The sequence below is a fragment of the Oenanthe melanoleuca genome, chromosome 3 (assembly GCF_029582105.1).
Source record: "Oenanthe melanoleuca isolate GR-GAL-2019-014 chromosome 3, OMel1.0, whole genome shotgun sequence".
Classification (NCBI taxonomy): Eukaryota; Metazoa; Chordata; class Aves; order Passeriformes; family Muscicapidae; genus Oenanthe; species Oenanthe melanoleuca.
Genome location: NC_079336.1, coordinates 78293987 through 78317782, shown reverse-complemented (window position 1 = coordinate 78317782; position 23796 = coordinate 78293987). Strand labels below are relative to the sequence as shown.

General features: G+C 39.3%; 1 protein-coding gene across 7 annotated transcripts in view; it reads left to right on the top strand.

The window, feature by feature from the left end:
* Positions 1 to 8779: 8779 nt before the first annotated feature.
* The window catches only part of SDCCAG8 (SHH signaling and ciliogenesis regulator SDCCAG8), a 105233-nt gene continuing 90216 nt past the window's right edge, over positions 8780 to 23796 (top strand). For 3 of the 7 annotated variants that reach the window (XR_008840000.1, XM_056486301.1, XM_056486303.1), the window contains exons 1-7: positions 8990 to 9437; positions 16389 to 16553; positions 16661 to 16743; positions 20155 to 20268; positions 20671 to 20796; positions 21112 to 21252; positions 22602 to 22666. Coding sequence is in view for 4 of the 7 variants with exons in the window: in XM_056486301.1 (XP_056342276.1) it covers positions 9077 to 9437; positions 16389 to 16553; positions 16661 to 16743; positions 20155 to 20268; positions 20671 to 20796; positions 21112 to 21252; positions 22602 to 22666 (1055 nt within the window). In the remaining 3 variants the exon portion in view is untranslated. Of the gene's footprint in view, positions 9438 to 16388; positions 16554 to 16660; positions 16744 to 20154; positions 20269 to 20670; positions 20797 to 21111; positions 21253 to 22601; positions 22667 to 23796 lie in introns of all 7 variants that reach the window. The other 4 variants (XM_056486304.1, XR_008840001.1, XM_056486300.1 and 1 more) reach the window with 4 other exon arrangements.

Here is a 23796-nt window from a genome sequence, read left to right as displayed (position 1 = left end):
AATCATGTTTTTAACACACCCAATGATCAAATTTTTAGTCTCTCATCTCATGACGCACTAATGCAATTGGTCTTCTAAGTCTGTTTTAGATCAGTAACCCCTAATGTGAATAAGTATCTTGAACAGAAAGGAAGAATTCCTATGGAAATAACTATATAAATAAAACAATACAGGCACATCATTGAATACATTTTTTTGAAGATCAATGGCATTGTCCCTCAAAAACCACAACAGATAAAAATAGCAAGGCTTAATGCTTTTCTCAGTTTTGGAATGAAACTGCACAAAGGGAAAGACTCATAAAATTCAAGAACTCAAGGATCTTAAACTCTTAAAACTAGTCTTGTCCCACAGTGATTTTGAATTAATTTCATTAACTATACTATATAGTAGTAGTATATATATAGTATAGTATAGTATAGTACTATAGTAGTATGCTTGATAATATTCATACTTTTAAATGAAAATAAAGGATTCCATTTGCCTCAACTGGACAACAAGTGACTCATGAGTTCCTGGTTCACTCTCACATCGTGATGGTTCATCCTTTACTTCTACTATCACACTTTAAAAGACTTTACCCGCACTATATGTTATAGTCTGTCCAGAAAACATCCAAAAGAATTCATTTTGTTAGACATTCAAGTAAATACCCAGCCATATGAACCAAACCAAGAGAATGGTTATTGTGTGTACATAAATGAGGTAAGTAAAATTTGTGACCAAAAGCAACATCAGAAACCCTGGCAGAAAAAAATGTCTCACTTCTTATCAAACTAGAACTCAAGCCATGATGAATAAAAAAACCTTTTAAAATACTTCAACTATGTGCAGGTATTGAAAGGTGATTGTTGTATAACTTGGTTCCTAGTTCTGTTACAAACAGTGACCTCCTCAAAGCCAGTAACCAGGCAGCATTTTGAAACAAGCCATGTGCAATGACAATCCTCTAAGAGTTCAATACAAACCAGACTCTGGAGTATCAGCCTGCCCCAAAAGGGGAAGGTGACTGTTGCTATTTGCAGCTTCAACAACACAACACCTAACACATTTAACTTTGACAGCTGAAGTTGCCAATAAGTGTGCTAAAGAAAATGGAATCAGGCCACAAAAATGGAGAAAAGCAAGGTGTTTGTTCAAGGAATGGTAGAAAAATTACACATCCAGTATGCAAGACCATTACATGTCATCTAGAAGTTTCAAATACTAGAGGAAGTAGTATTGATTTCAGGAAAATAGAAAAAGACAATATTGGTTAATGACAAGCAATAAACTTCCTACAGTAAGCTAAACAATATAATGCAACAGAATTATATTGGGCTTTGCATTGCTGTGTAAAAACAGATCCTGCCATACAAAGATGTAATCTGCAGCACCTGAAGATCCAGTGACTGCACTAAGACCTGGGGCAGACAGAAACTCACACTGCTCAAGGAACCAAAAATAAAATCTGGAGTGAGAAAAAAAGACAACAAAAGAAACAGGGTATAAAGACTCAGCACAAAGTGGCAAACCATGATTAGGGAAATAATGATACATTTTCTGATATGGCTGCCTTCTTTCAAATATTGTTACTGTCAAACTTAAAAAAGAATTTTAAAAAAGTTTGCAACATATCTGGGCCTTCAAGTGATTGAGTCAATTTATGTTCAAATTTAAGTTCAACCTGATATATTTTTTTGTGTGTGAATGTATTTTTCCATTGCTCATTTTTTATGTTCTTCTTCTCTAGTTTTGTTTTGGTTTTGTGTTCTTCTTTTAAATACTTATTCTTTTTCATAATACTCCTACTGACTATATCCATGTATTCCTTTTTTACTAATTCCAGTTCTGTGCCAGCAACATTATCTTTCTTACTGTTCTCCAACTAAGATAAAAACTGAAGAGAACAAAGCCACACAGCACTATATACAGAAGAAGAAAAAAAAAAGCAAAAAAATAAGCATGTTCATCAAAAGCCTTGCTGCAGGTCCCCATAAAACAACTGCAGACAATTCTCTGCATCAGGAATCTGTTTTCAGCTGAAAAACACCCATATGCTTCCAATCTTCATTCCAGACCTTGAGTTCCTGCCTCTTTCTGATAAGCTATATAATATGCGTTTGTAGGACTGATGGTGGGCATGCAATAGCAATCCCACCTCTCGGAAGAGCACTCACCAACAAATAGTTAGGCATAGGATTCCTTACAATATATTAGGGCTGGAGGTCACAAGGTTAAAAGAGATCACAGGTGAATTTAAAAGCTGATTAAATAAGATGTGATTAATTAAAAATATGCTACAGAATTTGAGATCAAAATGCTAAGAGTTGAAACTAAAAACATTTGTTTAAACAAACAGGCAGGAATTATGGCATACTTAGAACTAATTAATTTCACTAAAGCTGTTCAAGATTCAAGTCTACAATGACTTCATCAAAATAAAGGCTCTACCCAATTATCACCAATCTGGCCCAATAAAATAATCAGCATGATGTTTAAATGATTATGAGAGCATGATGACTGAGCAACATTGAGAAGAAAAGGAATTTTTGAAAAAGACCTTTTATTATGTTTATCAACAAGAATTGTAATAGTAAAACAAACACAAAATGACCAACCAAGGGCAGTGTTATCTGTAACATGAAAAAAATGTACAGATTCCATAACACTTATGTGTTAGAAGTTGCTACATCTTCAAAACCCTTTGTTAATACAAAAGCTAAACAAGTTCTGGGTTTTTAGTGGCTCCTCAAAGGCTTCCTGAATAATCTCTGCTTAAATTTAAAAAAAAGTTTTTGCAATAGCCAGTGTCACAGTCAAACTAAAGCTAAAATTCAAGCTGTGTTTTTGATTAGTGAATCACCTCAAAAACTCATTCCTACAAGAGGGGTTTCAACCTCATTTCACCTAACTATTCCATCTGGAAACCAAGTACAATACAAAGAAAACATGATCATTTAAAGAAAGAGGAGATGAATCACCAGAAGAGTAATCATCATTAATCTGACAAAACTGGGACAGCTTTTTCGCAATTAAAAAAAAAAAAAAAATAGAAAACCAAGATTTTAATTATTTAATTAAGTTGATATATTGCTGAACATGAATAAAAAATTAGGCAATCTTTACCGAATTGCCTTTTCAAGACTCAGTAGAAGAAATGAAGACCAAGTGGAAGGAACAATCCTTAACAGAAACTACACCTGACTTAAAAGTTTGAAGCAGAAAATAGATGGGAGGCTAGCAATGCCTCAGCAGAAAGCAAGAAATATTGCTTGTACCTTTTTCAACACTACCTTGGCACCTATTCTTGGAGAAAAGATACTGTGTATAAGTCAGAGCAAAGATCCACCTATGTGGCTATATTTAGGAAAATTCCAAGGGATAAAAAGAAAGGAAGTAAAACTACAGTATTCCCCTTTAGTGTTTTTGGTTTAGTAAAATAAATTATGAAGTTAAGTAGAATAATTCCTGACATCAAGATCCTTGTGACGATACAGCTCCACAGGACTAAATAATCAGCTAGGTCACAGGATAGAGAAGAGAGAAGGAAGGATTAATGTAAGCAGGAAATAAGTATGTTCATGAGAAAACTGAAAAGGTATCATGACACTCTAACTTCCTGAATTTTTCTTCCTAATTCTGAATTGAAATCCACTTCGAGAAGACAAATAAGACAAAATTGAAAAGGCTTTGGTTTTGAACACAGAACAGAGAACATATTTAGATGGGCCAATATTTGCAAATGAATAGAAAAATCATCAACAAAATTATTTGGGCATGTAATTTTGAGGGAAAAGTTGCAAGAACATCTGATTTAATGCACTGAATGTATTACTACTTTCAGACCATAATGACTTGCTAATGGATTGATTACAAGTTTTTCATATACCACAGCTGAAGACTAACTAAATACCCCATGCACAAAAAAACATCTTGGAAATGCCAGGGAGTGGCACCACTTCTGTTATTATGTCTCTGAAAAGCTCAATAATTACAGTTCTTCCTGGAAAGAAACAAAATGAGCAGAACCAGAATTTTATTTGGATTAAGTACAAAATGAGATCTGGAAGATGCACCACACAGACTTCAGAAGAGTCAGCCATTTTTCAAGGACAATACCCTATTAAGTTTCACTGACTAGATCAGAATATAAAACATTTTACTTCAAAAGAACAGAAACAAGTAAACACAGAACCCTATTAGAAGAACACCAAACCTTGCAATAAAAGCAGCAGAACCAACCAAAGCAGCAAGACAGTAAGAGGGCTGCAGTTGTTGGACCTGAATCAGCCACCCAGACCCACCAGTGGATGATACCAGCTCTGAAAAGCACTAGCTAAGGAAAAATCTACTTTTTCAGTAACAGTTTCTCAGAGGAGAAAAAGAGAAGAAGAAACAAAGCTGACAGATTTTCTGGGCTCAAGTGAAAAATTTATCACATTCTATTCAAGGCATAAAAACTATGTTATAATCTCTTTTTGAATTTAAAATCCCACCATTTCTCTAAACCTCTACCTACTAGCACCTTCCTACAATTCACAAAACCCACACACTTCAAAATTAGTAAATAGGAGAAATAAAACTATGAAAATATTTGAAAATTTACATCCCTAAATTCCAAAAAGGAGAAGATACCAGCATTAGCCTGGAACAAAAGTCCTGCTTATCCTAGTACAAAGGCCACAATGCTTAACAGAATTACTTGTCCTCCCTCTTTTCACATCTACTTTCCAGAGAAACTCTTTTTTCTTCCAGTGATAGGTAACGAATGTTTAGTATGTAGCCATGGACACTTTACGTATCAAGGACCTCAAATAAAGACTAACAGAACAAACCCAGTATTTTAATTTTTCATTTTCTTGGATTAATACATAACCTACCTCCTATCTGACCACAGTAGTCTGCAGTGTGCACAGGACAGCCATACAGGATGGTAAAGTAAATGAAATATATATTTGCTAATGGAAAAATCAGCATTCCCCTCTTCCTGGCTTGACATTGCTGTCTCACTGTGTACTTGCTCTGGCACTCATCTGGCCACACAATAAGATAATTCAATTTGCTAGTCCAAGGGAGGAAGGGGAAGAAAAAAAAGAGCAAAACAAAAAGAAAAGAAATAGTGTTCTCCTGGGTTAGTGGAGTGAATTAACTTCTCATGTACTTTGTAAACTACCAGAGTAACTGCAACAAAGCAGTGCAGCCATGCTGTACCAAACTCAAAGAAGAGGGAGTAACTGGGAATACACCACACAGAACCATTAAGAGAGGAGAACAACTAGTCAGCCTCTCTAATATCCACCCCACTCCCTTACTTCTCCCCCACAGTCTAAGAACTAGCAGGACACACTTCAATTTCAGTGATGCAGCACTGAGTATATTCCTAAACACAGGTCTCCCCATCTAAAATCTAATTATGACAACAGTCTACTAAAATATAATCGTGGCTTTTATTTGAAACCTCTAGGACAAGCTGGTTTTGATATATGATAAAAAATGATACACACTGATTTAAAACAGAAGGGTTTCTTGAAGGTCAAACACAATTTTAAGTACAAAGATCACTCTACCCACAAATGCACCTGTAGAATAAAAACAGCATCCGAGCTTTATGGTGGTAGGGTCAGAGAAATTAAACTACAAGACAGAACAAGGAATTTGCAATTTACATTAGTAATTTTTCCTATTTTTATGAATGTAAAACTGTATAACAGACATACATGAAGTTGGTTAAACAACTCTCTTCCCATCCTCATTTGCATGCATTATATTACAGTTTAAGTCACCTAATCACATACTACTTTTCCCCATGACACCTGCCCCATTCAGCACCCTAGCTGGACTGTGATCCAGGGAAACAACAGCATTGTGATCCAGGGAAACACCAGCATTGAGCACTGAAGGAAGCCGCTCTCAGTAAACCAGTCCCTCGAAAACACGCAGATACACACAGGGATCAATACTAGAACGGAAGATGCCTTCAGTGAGAGCACTGCAAACCTATCAGACAATGAAATGCCCCCCCAGGCTCACTCAGCACAGCGAAGATGTGCACCTTAGAGGAGATACACACATCTAACCCCAGCTCCCAGCTAGCAGACTTGAAGCTCCATCCCTTTGTCACAAACAACTTCCTTTTCTCAAATTGCAGTCTCTTGGTCACAACAGAATAAATTTTTACTACATTATACATATTCTTCAAAGAGGGGAAGTGCCATTGTGTCCTTTTACAATCTCTCAAGTGCTAGAAGCAGAGAGAATTGACTTGTAGAAAACCTCCTATCTGATGCCCCAGTTCAGAATTTTGTAAAGGAAAACCATAATTTCACAGTTTTTCTTTGCTTTCCAGCTGAAGTAAAAACAATGTGTTGTAGTTCAGTTCCATTCTGCCTGCAAAGCTAAGAAAAGCAGTGCTAACATGGAAACTGTCCTGTTAGGAGAATCAAGGAGACACTGTGGTATCAATATACATTAAATACCTTCTCCCTGCAATGCCAAGAACTGGAAATGGTACTGCAAAATCCAGTCCTGTAACTACTCATGCTTTGGGTTTCATTCCAGGCATTTGAGGAAGCTTCCAAGCTCTCATCTACAACCAGAGACTTTTCCAGTTCATTTTCATATAACCTGGATCTTTTCTGGCTTGTATGTTATCACCAGAATTTTTAATAAATTTTGCCTGTCAAGTCCATTACAGGAGATGAAACTCAATATAAGAAGAATCCATTGTTTTTCTCAAAAGTCAGATTAGATATGGGAAATAGCCATATGTCAAAACCACTCCCCAAACAATGCACTGTCATGCCAGTTTGGTAACAACTTATAAGTCAGAAGATTTCTCTTCAAAATAATTTAAGAAAGCATTTTAATCTGCTCCATTACAAATAACCTCTAGATTCTTGAGATTTTGACAAAATTCTTTGTATCCCAAGCTGCTCTACTCTGTCTAGTCAGCCAACCTTCCTAACCTCCATCAGACAAAGAGGGGGGAAAAATAAGCCAACAAGAGCAGAACACCTACATGAAGGTGAAAAAGTGTTTTAAAAAGTGATAATCAAGGAGTGAAGGGTGATTCTTTACAGTGTTTATGTTTAACCTTTTCCCTGTTAAATAAAATTTAAAGCTGAGGATCTTCCATATTAGCACAGTTCAGCAAGACAGACTTCCCAGCATCTGGACACCAAGCAATTCACAGAGGAAATTAATCATAGGAAATCACAGCATATGCAATCATGTCTCCTTTCAGTTTACAAAAACTGTCCCATCCCACATATCATTTTACAGACGCAAGCCTAGGGCCAAGAACGCTGTCACAATGCCTTGAATGGCATTCCAAAGGAGAAAAGATGATCATCGCAGTGCTCGAACAGGCTTTATTCTTTCAAAATACTTAAATATTTTATGAGTACCTTTGCTTTCACAGGGAAGAAAATAATTTCCTCCAAGTGCAGATCAGTGGAAGCTATCTAATCTCTTGTCACAAGAACGCAATCCTCATGTATCCGCAACTCATCAGCATACCATCTACATCTCATTTTTCCTCCATCAGGCCGCGAGCAGTGATGGGCTAATTGCGGGCTCATGCTGGAGAAGCGCTCGGAGCACGGGCGCGCTCGGTGCCCGCCCGGCCCCGCTGCCCGGCGGCCGCGGGGCGCAGGGGGAGCCCCGGCAGCGCCCCCGCCCCGCCCCTGCCGCCCGCTTCCTCCGCTGCGACGCCGCTTTCTGCTCGAAAATCGCCATCGGGTTTTTGTTAGCGCAGTAACCCGTTCGTCCCCACGGCCGGCGCACAAAGTGGGCCCGGGCTGCTTCTCGCCACCGGGGACAAAAACACTGATTTCATGTTTATTTCCCGCGAAGCGCCTGGAAAGAGGAAAAGCTCACGCTTTCGTGAGGGATATTTTCGGAAGCAGGGGACCTGACTCGTCGGGTGGAAATACGCAATATGAGAAAAAGCGAAACGCGCAGATTTCCTCCATCACCCTTTCACAGAAGACATTATTTTAAGGAGACGAGAGGGAAACGCCGCATCCCAGACGAAGGGCGTCATTGATTTTTAACTCCGGAGAAACACGCCACATCCAGCCCCAGGGCAGTCAGTGAAAGAGGGTCATCACCACCCCCCCGCCCCCCACCAAAAAAAAAAAAAAAAAAAAAAAAATTAAATCTCTGGAAACGTCTCGGCTGGAATCGCGGAAATCCGCCGGCGGGAGGGGAGGGTGCGCAGCCCCGGGGTTGGGTGGATGGGTGGGTGTGCCGGGGGCGCCCCGCGGGCAGCGCGATCCGGCAGCACCGAATGCCAGACGTGGGATGCCGCCCGCGTCCCGCCTGAGGCGATGCCCGCTGGCACCGGCGATGCCCCCGCGCTGACGAGGGGAAAGGGAGGCGGGGGCGCGGAGTAAGCTACGGGCCCGGCGGGGACGGGGGAGGGGGAACGGGCTGTGCCCAGACCCTGCTGCCTCCCCCTTGGCCGGCCGCAGCCCGCCCGGCTCCCGGCGGGCGGGCACCTCCTGACACAATAGGCACCGGGCGGACCCACGGCGCGACCGCGGCCCCTCTCCCCGCCACAGCTCCCGTCCGACCCGCAGCCCAGGGCGGCGGCGGCAGCATCATCCTCACTCACCCCTCCGAGGAGGCTCGCCGCGCCGGGGAGGGGCCGTCGCTAGCGGGTGCTCAGCGAGCCGGCATCCCGCGGGATGCGGGAGCGAGGGCGGAGCGCTCGGTGTCCCTCTGGCAACGGCCCCGGCGTTATTCCCTGCACATAGCGGCGGGTAACGGCACCGCGGCACCGCGCCGCACTGCGCACGCGCCGGGGCCGAGCGGCGGCGGGCCGCGCTGCGCCTGCGCCGCCCGCAGACAATAGCGCTCCCCGGGCTGCGGGCGCTCCCCGCGCGGGCGATGGCGGGAGGTAAACGGCGCTTCCCGCCCCGATCCGCCCTGGTCCCCCCCGGCCGGGACGGGACCGGCGCTGAGCCCGCTGCAGGCCCGAGGGCGCAGGCGGACGGGCTGTGCTGTGCGCAGGCGCGACTGCGGCCGCGATCCACAACAAAGGGGAGACGGGTTGCAGCGACCACCCTCCTCCGGTTGCCGGGGGTGGGCGATGGGCGGGGGCTCTGCCGCCGGCGGCGCGGTGCATGCCGGGACTTGTAGTTCTGGCGGCTGCATTCCCGCCATCGGGAAGCGCGACGGACTCCCGGCGTTGCTAGTTTCAGCTGCGGCGGCCAGCGACAACGGCCGGCCATTAAGAGCCGGAGGGATCACCGCAGGTGGCTCCTCCGAGAGCTCAAAGCGGGAAGGCAGAAGGGGCGGAACTACTGTCCCCCAGCCTCGCCGTGGGGAGCCCCTGGCGTCGGGAGACAGCGCCGGCTGCTCCCCGAGAGCCAGCGGCGTCCTGATGCGGGCGCCCCGCGGGGAGCGCGCTCTGGAGGAGTCCCTGGAGCGGTACCAGAGGCGCCTCCGAGGTGAGCGGCACGGGCACGGGCGCGGGGCGGGGGCGGGCCGCCCCAGCCGCCGCTCGGGTCTGCGGGCGGGCTCGGTACTCCGCCCCGCCGGGACGGGACGCGCCGGGACGGACGCGCAGCGGGAAGTTGCGCCCGCTCTCCCCACACCCGATCGCAGGCGCCCTTCTCGCTGTGACCCGCGCTCGTCCCGCCGTAACTCGGCTCGGGCGGGAGCGCTGCTGCTTCGGCTGTGGCTCCTGTGAGGGTTTTGGCCATCCTTGTAGCGTTGGAGTCTACTCGCGGTAAAGATGAGGGTACAAATGGATTCTAATGAGAGTGGTTGTTTCCCATGCCATAGAGTGTTTTTATACCCGCTTTGTCCAAAAAGCGTGGTGTGCAGCCTGACAGAGAGCACCGGAATCTGTCAGCGCTGACCCCTGGGCTGTACCAGCCTTCAGGCCGTCACTGACTGGGCAAAGCAAGTGTCCGAGCTCTGAAAAAAGCCAGTGGGTGGTTTATGGGTATGTGAACCTGTTGGTGCGAAAAGTTGTGTTCTGAGCCCAGCACCCCCACATGGCCTGTTGGGATGTCTCCTGTGCCATAGGAAACAACATCACCAAAAAAAAAAAAAAAAAAAAAAAAAAGAAACAGAAGAACAATGGAAACATTTTAACATTTTTAAATAGCTGCTTGATTCTCAGCAAGTAGTTTTTTTTACTTCCTCCTCAAAAGAGCATTGGTTCTTTACATTAGTGATAGATTTCTTTCGTTCTAGAAGATAGATCTTTGAGGAATAATTGCTATTTAATTTTCCTGTAGGGGAGGTTATGATAATGCTACTTGCCATTGCAGTTAACAGTTGTTGCAGAGCAGTTACAATGACAAATATCAGGGCAGTTTAACTGTGTGTAACTGTTAGAGCTGACCCTATCTAATGGATACATTGCATGCATGTATTCTCTTCATACAACTTACTTTCATTTTATCTTTTTCTAACTAGATCCCATTACACTGGACTCATTATATTTATTAAATAATTAATAACCTGAATTTCTGGTGAGCCTTTCCCCTTTACATTTTTGGAAGCAAGAATTTTCTTTTTGTACAATGCCAATGTGGTTTTGATTTCACACATCTAGGGGTGCCTCTCAGTTGAAATCAGTATGGTGATGCACAGGTAGCCCCAGGCAATATAACCTAAGTTCCATTATATTTCTCAAAGAACCTCTTTATTTCTCAGTGATGTACAACTTTTAACTCCTTTGAGCTGTACAGTATTTTCCACATCATTGCCACCAGGGTTTGGAATTCACTGTGGGACAAACAGATCATCATTACTCTCAAAGTTGTCAAATCTAATGCTTTACCTATTTCTCTTATATAGTTATACAGCTTGAGATTTTTCTCCCCATTGGGATGACCCTGTCATGTGAGTTCTGCAATTTTAGGTGGCATGCTTTGGGAATGAGTTGATGTTTTTGAAATAAAGCATTCTTAACCTGTCTGTAATGCTTGACATTATCTGGAGGCAGGCTGAGCTCATGGCAACATGTTTTCACCACCCATGCTGGACACCAGAAGAATCACTTCACAGCCTGACTCCGTTTGATGGAAGGGTGGATAAGCTCTCAAAGAGTAGCTGATTATTTCAGTGCAGTGTCCTTTGTTGCAAAGGGGAATCCCTCAGAAGACAGGGAGCCTGAGTGTTCAGTAAACTGAGTCTGGTGGCCAGAGGGCAAAAAGCTGGGCCAAAAAAACCTGGTTAGGATCTAACTGGTCTTAGAGCCCAACAGAGAGACTTTGATAAAATAACAAAGGATCTGTAATGTAGCTTTTCCTCTATAATGGAAGTGTGTAATGCTGTGTGTAGTACTGAGTTGAGAGGGTGGTATTTGTACAGTTGGGGTTATTAGGTTACTGTGTCTACTTTCACATAACTGAGACCATTTCAAATGAACCTTGAAAACTTTAGGAGATAATAATATTTCTAATAAAAAGTTCTTCTCAAGGGAGTAGAGGTATTTTGTAAAGGAATACAAGTGGTGTGTTGCTGTATTCACATTAATAACTGAAAAATTGACCTGTAATGTGAATGTCCAATGGGCCTTCTGCTATACCACTGCCAAGAGCAGAGCATGATGCCTTTTTCTAGTTCCTTGAAGAGAGAACTATTAGCTTATTTTTTTATGTTGAGTTTTCTGCATCTTGAGTAAAGGGCACTGGCTCCCTGTTGGACCTGAGACAGTATAAGATATAAAAGCAGGATCAAAGGAGTGCAAACCATCCTTTTTAGGTACTAAGCCTGATACAGACATCTTGTCTGCCTCAAGTCTATCTTAGGATATTTTGGAAATTCTGTATTCCACTGCATTGCTGAAATGCAGTGTCCTACATAATTTCAGAGAATGGAGATGTAAACTCTAAGAGAAACAGCTGAAAATATAAGACTTCTACAAATAAAGTTTCATTTTGTGGCTGTTTTATGTGGTTCCAAAAATAAAACAGGAGAGATGGGAAGTCAAAGCCATCTTAGGAAAAATGAGTATGTGGCCCAGTTTCCATCACTACAAGTTCGCTGTGGCACTGAAGCTGCTAAGAATTATATTCTAATTTTTTTTTTTCTTTTTTGCTTAGGATTTTTATTTTTATTTGGTAATTGTTTCTAGGTATTCTTCTGACCATAAAATGTTCTTTAAGGGTGGAGAATCTGTCAGAGGGAACTGGGCAATGAGGCTTTCACATGTGAGGTTTCTTAGGAACTCGTGACAATGACTGCTGCAGTTCCAGAGAACCCTGTGCTTTTAAAGATGACAGCCTGACTGAAGAGATGTGTTATATAATATTTTAGATTTTTAGCTGTCAATAGAAGCAAATTTTGATCTAATTTTGGACAGGAAAGTTCTCTTTAAATGAACATAACTCTTCTGTTTTCACTAAAGCGTCTAATTATCTGTTTTGCCAGTTACTTTTTCACAAAAATTTTGCAGCGGTTTGGTTTGGGTTTTTTTTTTTTTTAGACCTAAAGAATCAGTGCAATTCCTTCTCTAATTGTCTAAGGCTGTTTGCTGATTGGGAATCATAAAATATCAGAAAATGATGATGTTTGTTGAATTTATAGCCAGTAACTTCATATTCTTGTAGACATTATTAGAACCAGACTGTTAGGTTTGGGTGACAGACTTATGACAAGTTTTTCATAGAGTTGCCATTTTTTTTTCCTTCAATTTATGCTGCTTAATGATTCTACCAGCTGGAGTTATTTTCCATGTCTTTCAGGCAATTCTGTTGTTTTGGATGATTGGTTCTTTTGCTCCCAGAGTATTTTCTATGGCATTTCCGAGTCCATGAATGAGGTAGCTTTGGTGTTTTCATTTAAAGGAATAGTATTTTTAAAGAGTTCTGTGCAGTGCCTGAAAAAACATCTCTTGTTTAGATGATGATAAGCTGATTCAACGCCTTCTGGAGTTTTTTTTCCTGTTTTGACTTCAATGGCAAATTGTTCTTATACTGATTTTTTTTTAAATGTTTTGAGTTTGATCCATCAGATTTGGCTGCTAGCTTGTCAATTTTCATAATCATCTCAGACCTTTTGAACATGGAAAACCAGAGAGCTTAACAGTAAATTTTATTTTTTGAAGTTTCAATCCACATTAGTCCAATTTCAATTATATCCTCAGCTATTCCAATAAGAAATAGCACTTCAGTGATGTTTTATCATAGAACAGGAATCCATGTTCGGATTTTATTTGTAGAGTCTTGTTAAAATGTTGAAAAGAAAGATGCTGATTGATTTTGATATGCAAATCATAGTGCTGCATCTGATCAGTTTTTGCAGTATGTTTTCATTGAAGCCATGTTTCTATAAAATCTACTACTGCAGGAGTAGCTTAACTGAAAAAGTTAGATTTAATGGGAGAGCACTTAAAAAATAATTGCGTCTGAATTAATTAAAAATTTAATCATGTTGTCTTTAAGCAGATATTCTTTGTTGTCCTGTAGTTTGTGTCCACAGTGGTTTTTTTCTAATTTCTTTCATATTTTAAAAGAATATTTTAAAAGAATATTTTTGTATTATAAGAAACAACAAACATAGTCTTTCCACCCATTGCTGCATTTTTGCTTATCCTAATGCCCAAAATTATACTCCTTACTTTGGAAAAATAATACTATAGTGTACTTATTCCCCTTTAGACATCCAGTTTAACTTTTCCTGAGGTGTTGGCTCTTTTGTATGTGGTGAATGTACAGCCACACCTCTGGGACCTCCTAATTCCCAGTGGCGTTTTGTCTATGGCAGCAACATTAGTAATTTGGAAATAGGCAAACTTTTAAGAAATTTAAGCAAATACTTGATGATGCTTTCCAGAATGTGGTGACATTATTTCAGAGGCAGGAAAGAGTAGTCAAAAAGATAAGCATCAGTGTGCCATTGGTAATGGTTTTAATGTATTTCAATACTACTGCCCTGTATGTTTATGGGAAAACAGGACAGAGTGTAAGAAGATCTGTGTTATCTTTGTGGATGATGTAATAGCTTGGAGCTCAGAAGAGAGAGAAGTTCTAGGAAAACCAGTATATATGGGCTTGGTTGGTTCTGGTTTGCTTTGCTTTTTTGTTTCTTGTCTAGGGAGCAAATACTGGTACTCCAGAGTTCTCTGGCAGACATCTACAGGGACAGGGGAAATGAAGAAACTTTATTGATAGCAGGTGGCATACCACGTGATAACTTAAATGACATTGAACGCTTCTTGGCAACAATGGTTGCAACATAGTTTGCTAAATATCTAAGCCATTGCATCAGTGAGATGCTTGTGCCATTTCTCAATTAGCTCTTCCGCCCTCATAGCATCCTGGAATGCTCAAGAAAGGATGAAGAGCCTAAGTATGCCAAAAGTGAAATGTCTGACCTAAACACTTCTTTTTTGAGTCATTGCCTTGTGAATGGTATTTGGGTTTGTTCTACTAAATTCTGACTGTTTAAAATATGCTTTTTATGTCTTCTTTTACACTAAATTCATTGAAGGATGAAGTAACCAGAAATGGTGGTGTGAGCCATAAGATGACTGGGCTTTAAAAATAAATGCTGAGAGAAGATTAATAGGTCATAAATGGGTCAGGTTATTGTTAAAAATTAGCATTGCTAAAGAAAGTGATGGCATACTGGACTGAGGATATGTTCTTAAATATAATGCTTTTTTGGGGTTATTTATATTTTATAAGCTGTTGGTAAGTTACAACCAAGTAAAGAAGAATGGAAAAATGTTGAAAATCATGGGGAAAAGACTCAATTTCTGAGCTTCAGTCGAGATGACGTGAACTTGAAAAAACAGATGAACTGAAGACAGAAATACTTATCTAGCTTTTGTTTTCTGACTTGAATTGCTATTTACTTTTCTATTTGGAAGAAAAGAGCCATTAACTTTTTTACAGCAACCTAAAGTCTGAGGCATATCTTCTGAATTCTACCTAGCAAATACATAACTGTGAATGTTGTTTGAAGGTTTTTTTGCCAATTACAAGAAATATTTTTAGTTATTTATGCATCATATCAATTTAGAAATTACAAGCATGTACTATGGAAATCCAAATGCATTCCCAGCTAAAGAATGCAGCCCCTGTTCTGTTTCCTAGTCAACCCTGTGCCCTCTCCCAGCCTTCTGGTCACTCCCATCCTAACTCCCTGTTGGTCTTCTGTTTTAAACCTTCCCTTGTAGTACCCCCGTGTTACCTAATAATTGGTCCCTGGTGCTTTTCCCCGCCTAACCCACCCATGTGCTTTAGCCTGGACCCTCTGAGCCTCTGGGCCTGTGTTCCCCTGAACACTGGACAATGCTGAAAATAAACATCTTTGTACAACCCTGCAAAGGCCTTTCTTGCTGATTTCACCCCAAGCAACACCTTAAATGCAACAATGTACAACTGAAGTGAGGATGTGCATTGGAAAGGTTACAATTTTTCTAATTGTAGCAGTTACTCCAATAGAAGATGTTTCCTTATAAGCTTGGCTCACAAGAGTTAAATTGCTGTTCTATGGGCATTTATACCTAAAAGAAGTAAGAAGTTATTTGTCTGAGGTCCAGTGGTGCAAACTAGATGTATCTTTATCTAAAACTAAGTCCATATTTTGTGATTTCCAATTCAGTGGTCATCTCTTAGCTGCAAATCTCTAAAATATCTTTCTTGGCATATTGGAAATGTTCAGCTTTATCAGAGTGATATAGCATTTATGATTGGTGTTTAGGATTTTTGTGAAGTCTGCTGAATCAAAAAAATTAAGAAAGGAATATAAGGAAAAAATATATTGAACATTAGATAAGACCTTTACTGTATCATCTGTCAGTAAGTCAGTTCTTGAAAATATTTATATTTATCTGGATAGTGGTTTTATGTTGTGTTTGTTGGGTCTTTTTTCTAGTGTGTGTTGTTATTTATTTTTCACACTTGTTCAGAAGTCATTGGTCTTTATTAAATACTGTTTTATGGCTTGGTTTCCTGAGTTATTGCTTCATTTACTCAGGTATTTGTTTCATTGTGTGACACATTGCTTTGTAATAATGTGTGGTGGCATCACTCAAATGCAAAAAAATTTTTTTTTTTGGTTTCCAATCTGGCATATGGTAGAAAATGTAGATGGGCTTTAGATTCATTGAAAAGTGTGGAAGGTGCATATGCTAGGAAATATTTTTGGGTCAAGTATATTATTACTTGGGCTGCTGCAGTGTCCTAATGTATTGAGGAACTAAGATGCTATTTATAGCTCTTTTCTGAAAAATTTAGCATTTAGTAAATATTTTGCAAATATGGTCAGTTTTTTGACTGTTTGCATTAGATAATTGTTTCCAGTGGCTGAGTTTAGCACATACTGAATGCTTATAGTTCTCTCATATTTTTTCCCATTTAAAATACTATCCAGTAAATCCTTTCTTTTATGTTGTTTTTTGTGGCTAATGATGTGGTTGGGTTTATTTCTAGAACGTGCCAGTGAAAGCATCTCTCAACTGAAAAATGCCTTGGCAAAAGGTGATGGTGGCACTGGATTTGACCAGTCCTCTGTGGATGAAGGTAGTGACAATGTGGACAGGGCCAGTGATGACTGTGGGTCTGCAGCCAGCCAGGAACTGCAGCACAGTCATGCAGGTAAGATTAATCTGAAGGCAAATGGTTTGATCACTATTAGAAATTATACTAATTTCAATGAAAAAAGTAATTATTTATTGGTTATAATGTTTTTTATCTCTTCCTAGTTAACCAACTTAAAATTTTGTTGCAACACCAAGAAAGAATGGAAAGTGAAGAGTCTCCCTCAAGAAGGAAAAAGTCATTCCACGTATGTTTCTTCTGGTTTCAGTTGTGTTGTTTGAATACATGGCATGCATGTTGATTTTATTGTATATAGAGAAAAAAAGAAACATTGAATCATTTTTACAGTCTTAAATACTGGTGCTTCCTGAGGCTATGACCAGAACTTGGTATCCTTAAGGCCATAATGGAAAAAAAAGGGAATGTGTAGAACAGGGTTTAGACTTTTCTCCTCTTTTGTTGACCATGCAGTGTGGTCATCCATCCTTTTTGTTTTGAAAACACTTGGGATAGACAAAAAGGAAAAATGTTTGAAAAAGCAGCCTCTGTTTTCCTTTGCCTGTACCTTAAGGATCCTCAGTGTCCTTATGCTTTAACTATGTATTTTCTTGAAATTCAAGTTAGAAACATTCATGCAAAAACCTGTTTTTTGACACAATCCTTACAAGGGCTTCTCAGATGCTGCTTCATTGAAGCAGAACTGCACCAAAGTACGTGTGATGCACCATGCACTTACAGAGCAGCTGTTTCTAGCTGGTTGCTAGAATCTCTGTAGGAAAATAATTTAAAGGCACTGTTGCAGTTTTATCTTATGCCTACACTGAATATTTTTGGTTTATAATGAGGAAGACAAGCAGCTCTTTGCTGTCAGAGTTAACAGCAGAATAATCTAAGGCCTGTATTCCTGCTGTGTTTCTTTCAGCCTGTGTAATGAGCATAGCTCTACTGTCCTGACGTTAAGGAATTTTATTTAAAGTTAACTTTTTGGAGTGTTCTAAGATCCACGAGTTTTACATGGTTGTCCTGCCAGGTATTTTGCCTCATAATAGCACAGGAAAGAGTTAGTGTTTTGTGGCTCAAGGAATTGATGCATCATTGGTTGGCTTTGGCAGGACATGAATCAGTATCAGTTTGTATTTAGCCTTGGAAGGGAGGGAAAGAATCTTTTATTCCATCTTTGGTGAAGTTTTCTACTTACATTGGGAAGTTTTAGTAGAGTGGAAAATTTAGGAAGTGGAATACTTTTATATAAGAAACTTAGAATAGTGCTTTCAGGGAATGGATCAAAGGATGGCAGAATAAACAGAGAAAAAATGGGAATTTACTGTATTGGTACAGCACTGTCCCATTTCTTCTTCTTGAAGTTTCCAGTGAGAGACATTCTGTGAAGTGGTGGCTTTATTCTCCTTTGCAGCTGTCCTCCATCTGCTTGAGGATATGAAAGTGTTCTGAAGACAGACCACGTGTAAAGCTCAAAAAAATGTTGAACTGCAAAAGTGCACACACACCAAAAATAAGCCCAAACCCTCATAAAATATGAGATTGTCTGGTGATTTACTGGACACTGCAGAAATGCTTCTTGTATAAGAAGAATCCAATTTCCCAAAGGTCAAAGAAAGCAAACTTAGATTATGAGTAACCTTAACCTTTTGCTTTGAGTGATTCTGAAATAACTGATGACTGCTGAATAGTAAATGACTGCAGGATCTATAGCTAAATATAACATTTCACAAAAACTATGCTCTTCAGTAACCTTTACCACACTTCTTACATATAAATAATATTGTTGCAACAAAATTTCCTTTGCTTGCCCATTGATTAAAGTTGCAATAGACATTGAATGAGTTCATCATTTCTTTGATTACACCCAGAAGGTTGGGCAGAAATTTTCCTTTTGCTCTTCACTTCATCACCTGAGGTCAAGGCCCAGCAAGATTGCTTCATATAACAGCTGCAGTTCTGCAGGCTGGGTTTTGGCTAACCTAGCTGCACCCAGCCTCTGTTCCTGACAAAGTTGTTATAGCTGGAGATGTGATGGATTCCTGTTGTTTCCTGACAGTTTGTAGGGTGGCAAAGTTTCTCTAATTCTGTGGTTCAGATGCTTGAAATTTGAGGTATTCTGGAAAAGTGCATGGTGGCCCAAATTATTTGTGATGTCAGCAAAACTGTTTGTCACTGTGTAGAATGCTGGCTTCTAGAGCTGTTAGGAATTTATATTTTATAAATTGTTTTCAGTATTAGGTATTTGAGTGTGAACATTTCCAAGACTCAGCCATAATTGTTTGGTTATTCATGATCAGATGTATCTTTCAGTTCTGATTTTAATATTTGGCCTAATTTAAATACAAGCCTCCCCAACTTCTGTTTCTTATACATGTTGCATATTATATTGTGAAAAAATTAATTTAAAATCCCATATCAGTTTATAATAAATTTATAATAATCATGTTGTTAAAGAGGTAGAAAAAATGTCACAGAGGCCTTCTGTTCTTTTTGTGTTGAGAAAATATACTACCTGTTATTTTCTTTTTAGTGAAAAATTCCTCAGCATTATTGCTTACATTATGGTGATGCTTCTCAGTTTAAACATTGGAACTGTTTTTCAGTGAAAAATAATTTGAATAGAAATGGAGATTTTTCACTTTTTCTAACAGTGCTGTGGTGTAATCTTGTAAGGGAGGCAGCTGGAGGTCTCAGCTGCAAGGTGTTCAGTATGCTTTCAGAGAAGAGGGATGGATGAATAGGAGCCAGAGAAACAGATGACTTACAAATATTATCAAGGCTATATTATATATACTTTAACAAGTGTAGTTCCTTTTCTTAAAAAAAAAAAAAAAAGATGTAGTTAGAATTAAGAATTTAAATCAAGGTGAATTCTGAGTTAATAGAACATTGGGCTTATGTCTACTGAGCCAGGTAGAATATGTTGCAAATTCAGAATGCCTTCTCTAAAGGGATGTTTTTTCAGATGGTTTTAGATATCCTCCATTTGCCTCTGCAGTTCTCCTTCCAATATCTGAGGAGTGTCCCCCTCCTTTAAAACAGTCAATACTTACATGTGGTATAATTGGGCTGTAAGGTTTTTGTTGCTAGAAACTTTCACCTCATGTTTATTGAAGGGTTATACCTTTATAAAGATTGGACAATTAATTTTAATGCATTGTTGGCAGAACCTGTAGAAAACTAGTAGATGTTATAGATATCCATTAGTAGCTTGCTTTGGTTTTTTAATTTTGGTTTGTGGGGTTTTTGTTTGCGATTTTGGTGGGTTTTTTTGGAATGGTGAATATTTCAAAAGTAAAAAAAAACAAGGATGTAGTTTTCTGAATCTTTGATCTTTTTTTAGACTTCAGTTATGTTTAAGAAGTATGTAATGGAATATTTTTGCAGAAAAAGGTATGTTTCTGATCAAAAATCATAGGTGTTAAAATTGTGAGTTTCAAAAATAGTGATATGCATAAAGATTCTTGTTTTCCTTCAGAAGTGTGAACTAGTGCTAGAAATGAACCTGTTGTTCCTCTGAGAAGACTCCATTAATAATTGTGTGTGTTTTGAAGCTTTAACAGAAAACTGTATGTTGTATTCTGTGTGCAAGCAAGATCTTACTGCAATAATGGAAAATCAGAACATAACACTTGCTGTTCTTTACTTCCTTCAGAAACCCCCAGAAGCTGTGCCTGCAGACTTACCAGCCCTTTCTGATCTTGTTCCTATAATCAATGATCAGTCACAGTACATTAACCATTTGGAAGCAGAAGTGAAGTTTTACAAGGTATCAGACAATATATTTGACCTACTAAAACCCTCGTCCCTCAAATGTGTAGAACTGCATTAAAAGCAGCTTACACTTAGACTTGAGATTGATTCCTGTAATGACCAAAACTGAGCCGCATGCAGCTCAGATCCCTTACCCTGTGTCTTGGTATCTGGTGTTTAAGGGTCTTTAAAAATCATTTTAATGTCCTATCACAAATACAAATAAGCATTTAAAAAAAAAATTATTTATGAGAATTTAAGCTGCAAAAATACAGAATCTGTCTTTTGAGTACTCTTGGTCTCTCTAAAAGAGTTAAAATATTTGAAAATGTTAGTCTAGACTCTTGATCTCAAGATGTATTTCAATATTGATATCAATCTTAAGGAGTCTTTTAGATGCAATTCCTTTATCCTATAGGAGGAGTTGTGTGGGGTGAAAGATCGAGAGCAGGCTGTTTTATTTGAAAATGAAGAGCTCCAGCAGAAGCTGAAATTCTTAACTGCGGAATACATCTTGAGAGAACAAACTCTTCTAGATGCCTCAGTAAGTTTGTTTGGGTTTTTTTTTTTTGTTTTTTTTTGCTTTAATCAGTGCTCAGGGATCTGGGCAGATTATTTTTATGGAAGGGTATACAAATGGTTGTCCACAAATGGAATTTTAGTCAAAACTTAATGAGAATTTGTAAACATGGGTTTCCTTGGGTAACATCATTATTGTAGATTGCTAACCTAATTAGCTTCTTTATTGGTTCTTCTGAAGATTATAAGATTCAATACTTAAGTAATACTTAAGTAAGTACATCTGTTTAAAAGACCAGCCAACATACTCATAACTGAAGCATTAATACTTTTATTTTAGGCAAATACTCAGAACTCCTGGCCTGTAGGTGGTAAAGACTGCAGCACACCCCAGCCTGTCACCTCATCACCAGCACATAACAAAAATCAGGGTTTTGTTACAGCAGCTTCTGGAGACAAAGCAAAATGGCCTGCAGAACTGGTTGGTATTACCTTTCTTCACAGAACCCTGCCTTTGCAAAATTGTTCAGTGTCGTTGTTCCACTTCTGTTGATCAACTTTGTAACAGACACAGGAGAAGTTTTGATTGACTAAACTTTAATCTCAGCTCAAATTTTATCCTCTTAAACCTCATCTTCTCATTATACCTTAATTAATATTATTGTGCAGTTAGACACAGATGGCAGGTTGTATCTGCAGATGATGACTTCCCAGAGATAATTCTTGTTTAAAGATGATGGCTTTACTGTACTTTGGAGATTCTTAGGAGTAACACAGTGCCCAAGCAGGTGGGAGCTAGCTGGTATAATTTATGTAGCCCTCCACACAAGCTCTTTTCATAATGAGTTATTCTGCTCCTGGAGCAAGCACAGGCTCAGTAAGGTACAAAAGTAGCTTTGTGCAATCTGCTTTCCCTTAGCTGAATTATACATCTTGTGCTTTTAGAGATACAGAGGAGTCCTAGTAATTTAGAGATGCTGTCTCTTCCTGCATTTTTAGCTTCAGAGGATATTAATTTTCCTTTTGCTCTGAAGTAGTAGGGTAGTGTTGCTATCTTCTGGGGAAAAAACTTGGCTAGTTGAAACATTTTGATTTATTTTATCCATACGCATTTGTGTACTGTGAAATTTATGCAGTACTTTAATTCCTTTATTATATGGGATTTGGGTTTTTTTCATAGAAAAATAATGTTTTGGTTTCTTCATGCTGTTATTTTAGAGCTGAAGACCTCAGTGGTCTGGTGGTGATGCCTGCTGTTGTTTGAAAGCTGTTTTTTACAGTAATTGCCACATTTAAATCAGGAGAATCACATCGATAGTAACTTCTCTCTAAGCATCATAGTCAGCTAAATTTGTAGTTCTTTATCTGGTTTGTTATCACCACTGTATTTAACATTGGCATGGTTGATTCATACACCTTGTTCTTCAGAGTAAGTAATCAGAGTAACTCACTGTATTATAAATAAATAGCCTGTGTACTTGAAGTTCTTAATAATTATTTTTTAATATCTGCTGACTTGTGGGAGAGCAAGAGCAAACTCGAGATGTGATCATCAGTTTCTGTAAATCATTGTGGAGAACTGAGAGCTGCAGTTGGAATTGAAACAATTTACCATATGAGGATCTGGCAAAAAAACCTTATTTAGAAACAAAAAATAGGAGGGTTGTTCACTTTTTAGATTTCCAGAAATGTGAAATATTTAGGTTTCTCTGCTAGTATTTCAACAGGTTTATGTCCTCAGGGGAAAAGAATGTGGGTAAAGTCTAGGTTTATTTGTAAAGACTGTTATGAAGAAAGCAAGACATATCTTTTCTCCCATCTTTTCTAAAGGAGAATCTAAAACTTCTCTATCAAGAAAAAGTCAATATCCTTGATGCTCAAATACAGTCCCTAAGGTAACGTGATATTTTTTTCTTAAAATTATCCTTTAATAAATTGTCACTGCTTAACAGCATGAACCCCTCTTAATCTGAATTTAACTAAGAGAATGCCTAAATGTCTGAATGTTGTGTCTTCTGAAAACTGATTTTATATTCAGTTCTCTCAGATATAGAGGTAGCAAAATTTAATGTACTGCTCCTTTATAGAAACAGTAGTGATGCAAAACATCTTATCTTCTTTACCCTCTTTCCCCTTAGAAAGGTCATGTAAGATAGACCACTCACAGAAAAAAGAGAAGTTACAATTTTAGCTTGTGTGACAACTTCCATAATTAGCTACTTTCTACAACTTTTTAATCATGCTTTTCCCTAAATAAATAATGGTTTCATATATTAGGAAATGCTGGACTGTTCTGTGTGTAAAAAGAGCTATTGGTAGGGAGACAAGTTAAAAGAATGCTCTCTGCATTGGTGAAACCTGCAACGTGCAAAGCCAGTTGTCCTAGTGAATTTAAAGGAGGATCTTTAATTTCAGCTGTATAATCCAATTTTTTCCCCTTGGCCTCAAGTGTTATATTTACTCAAAAATATTTATTGGAGGCTAAGGTTGTCTCAGATGTTCCTCAGTTACATTATTCAGCCTCTGATTTCTCCTAAGAGGCATAATCTTGCAAACAGGAAGTTCTGCAATACTAAATTTTATTAAAGTGAGAAATTATATCGCTTTCAGTGGGACTATCTTCCCTTTTAACTTCAAGGATGAATGTACACAGGGCTTGCTGATTTCTGTCGAAGACTTTCCAACTGTCTAAGGATATATACAGAGCAAATTCTGTTCAGGTTATAGTGGGTTATATGTAATAGAACAAGTACTAAAATTGGAAAAAGTGCACAGAAGATTTTCCAGATGGAAAAAAGAATGCATGCAGTGTATATATCATGTGCATAGTAAATCCAATGGAACCAGAATGTGTCAGACTTCCTATGTGTGTGCTGCCCAGATGGCCTGCATAACAAACCCAAAGCTTTGGATTCATTGCACAATTTGTCAAAATGATCTATATGTGCACAGTGTGCGTTTGTCTGCAACTTCCTGATGTTAACATTCCTATTGCTTACGAGCTCTCCAGCCTGACACATGCTTG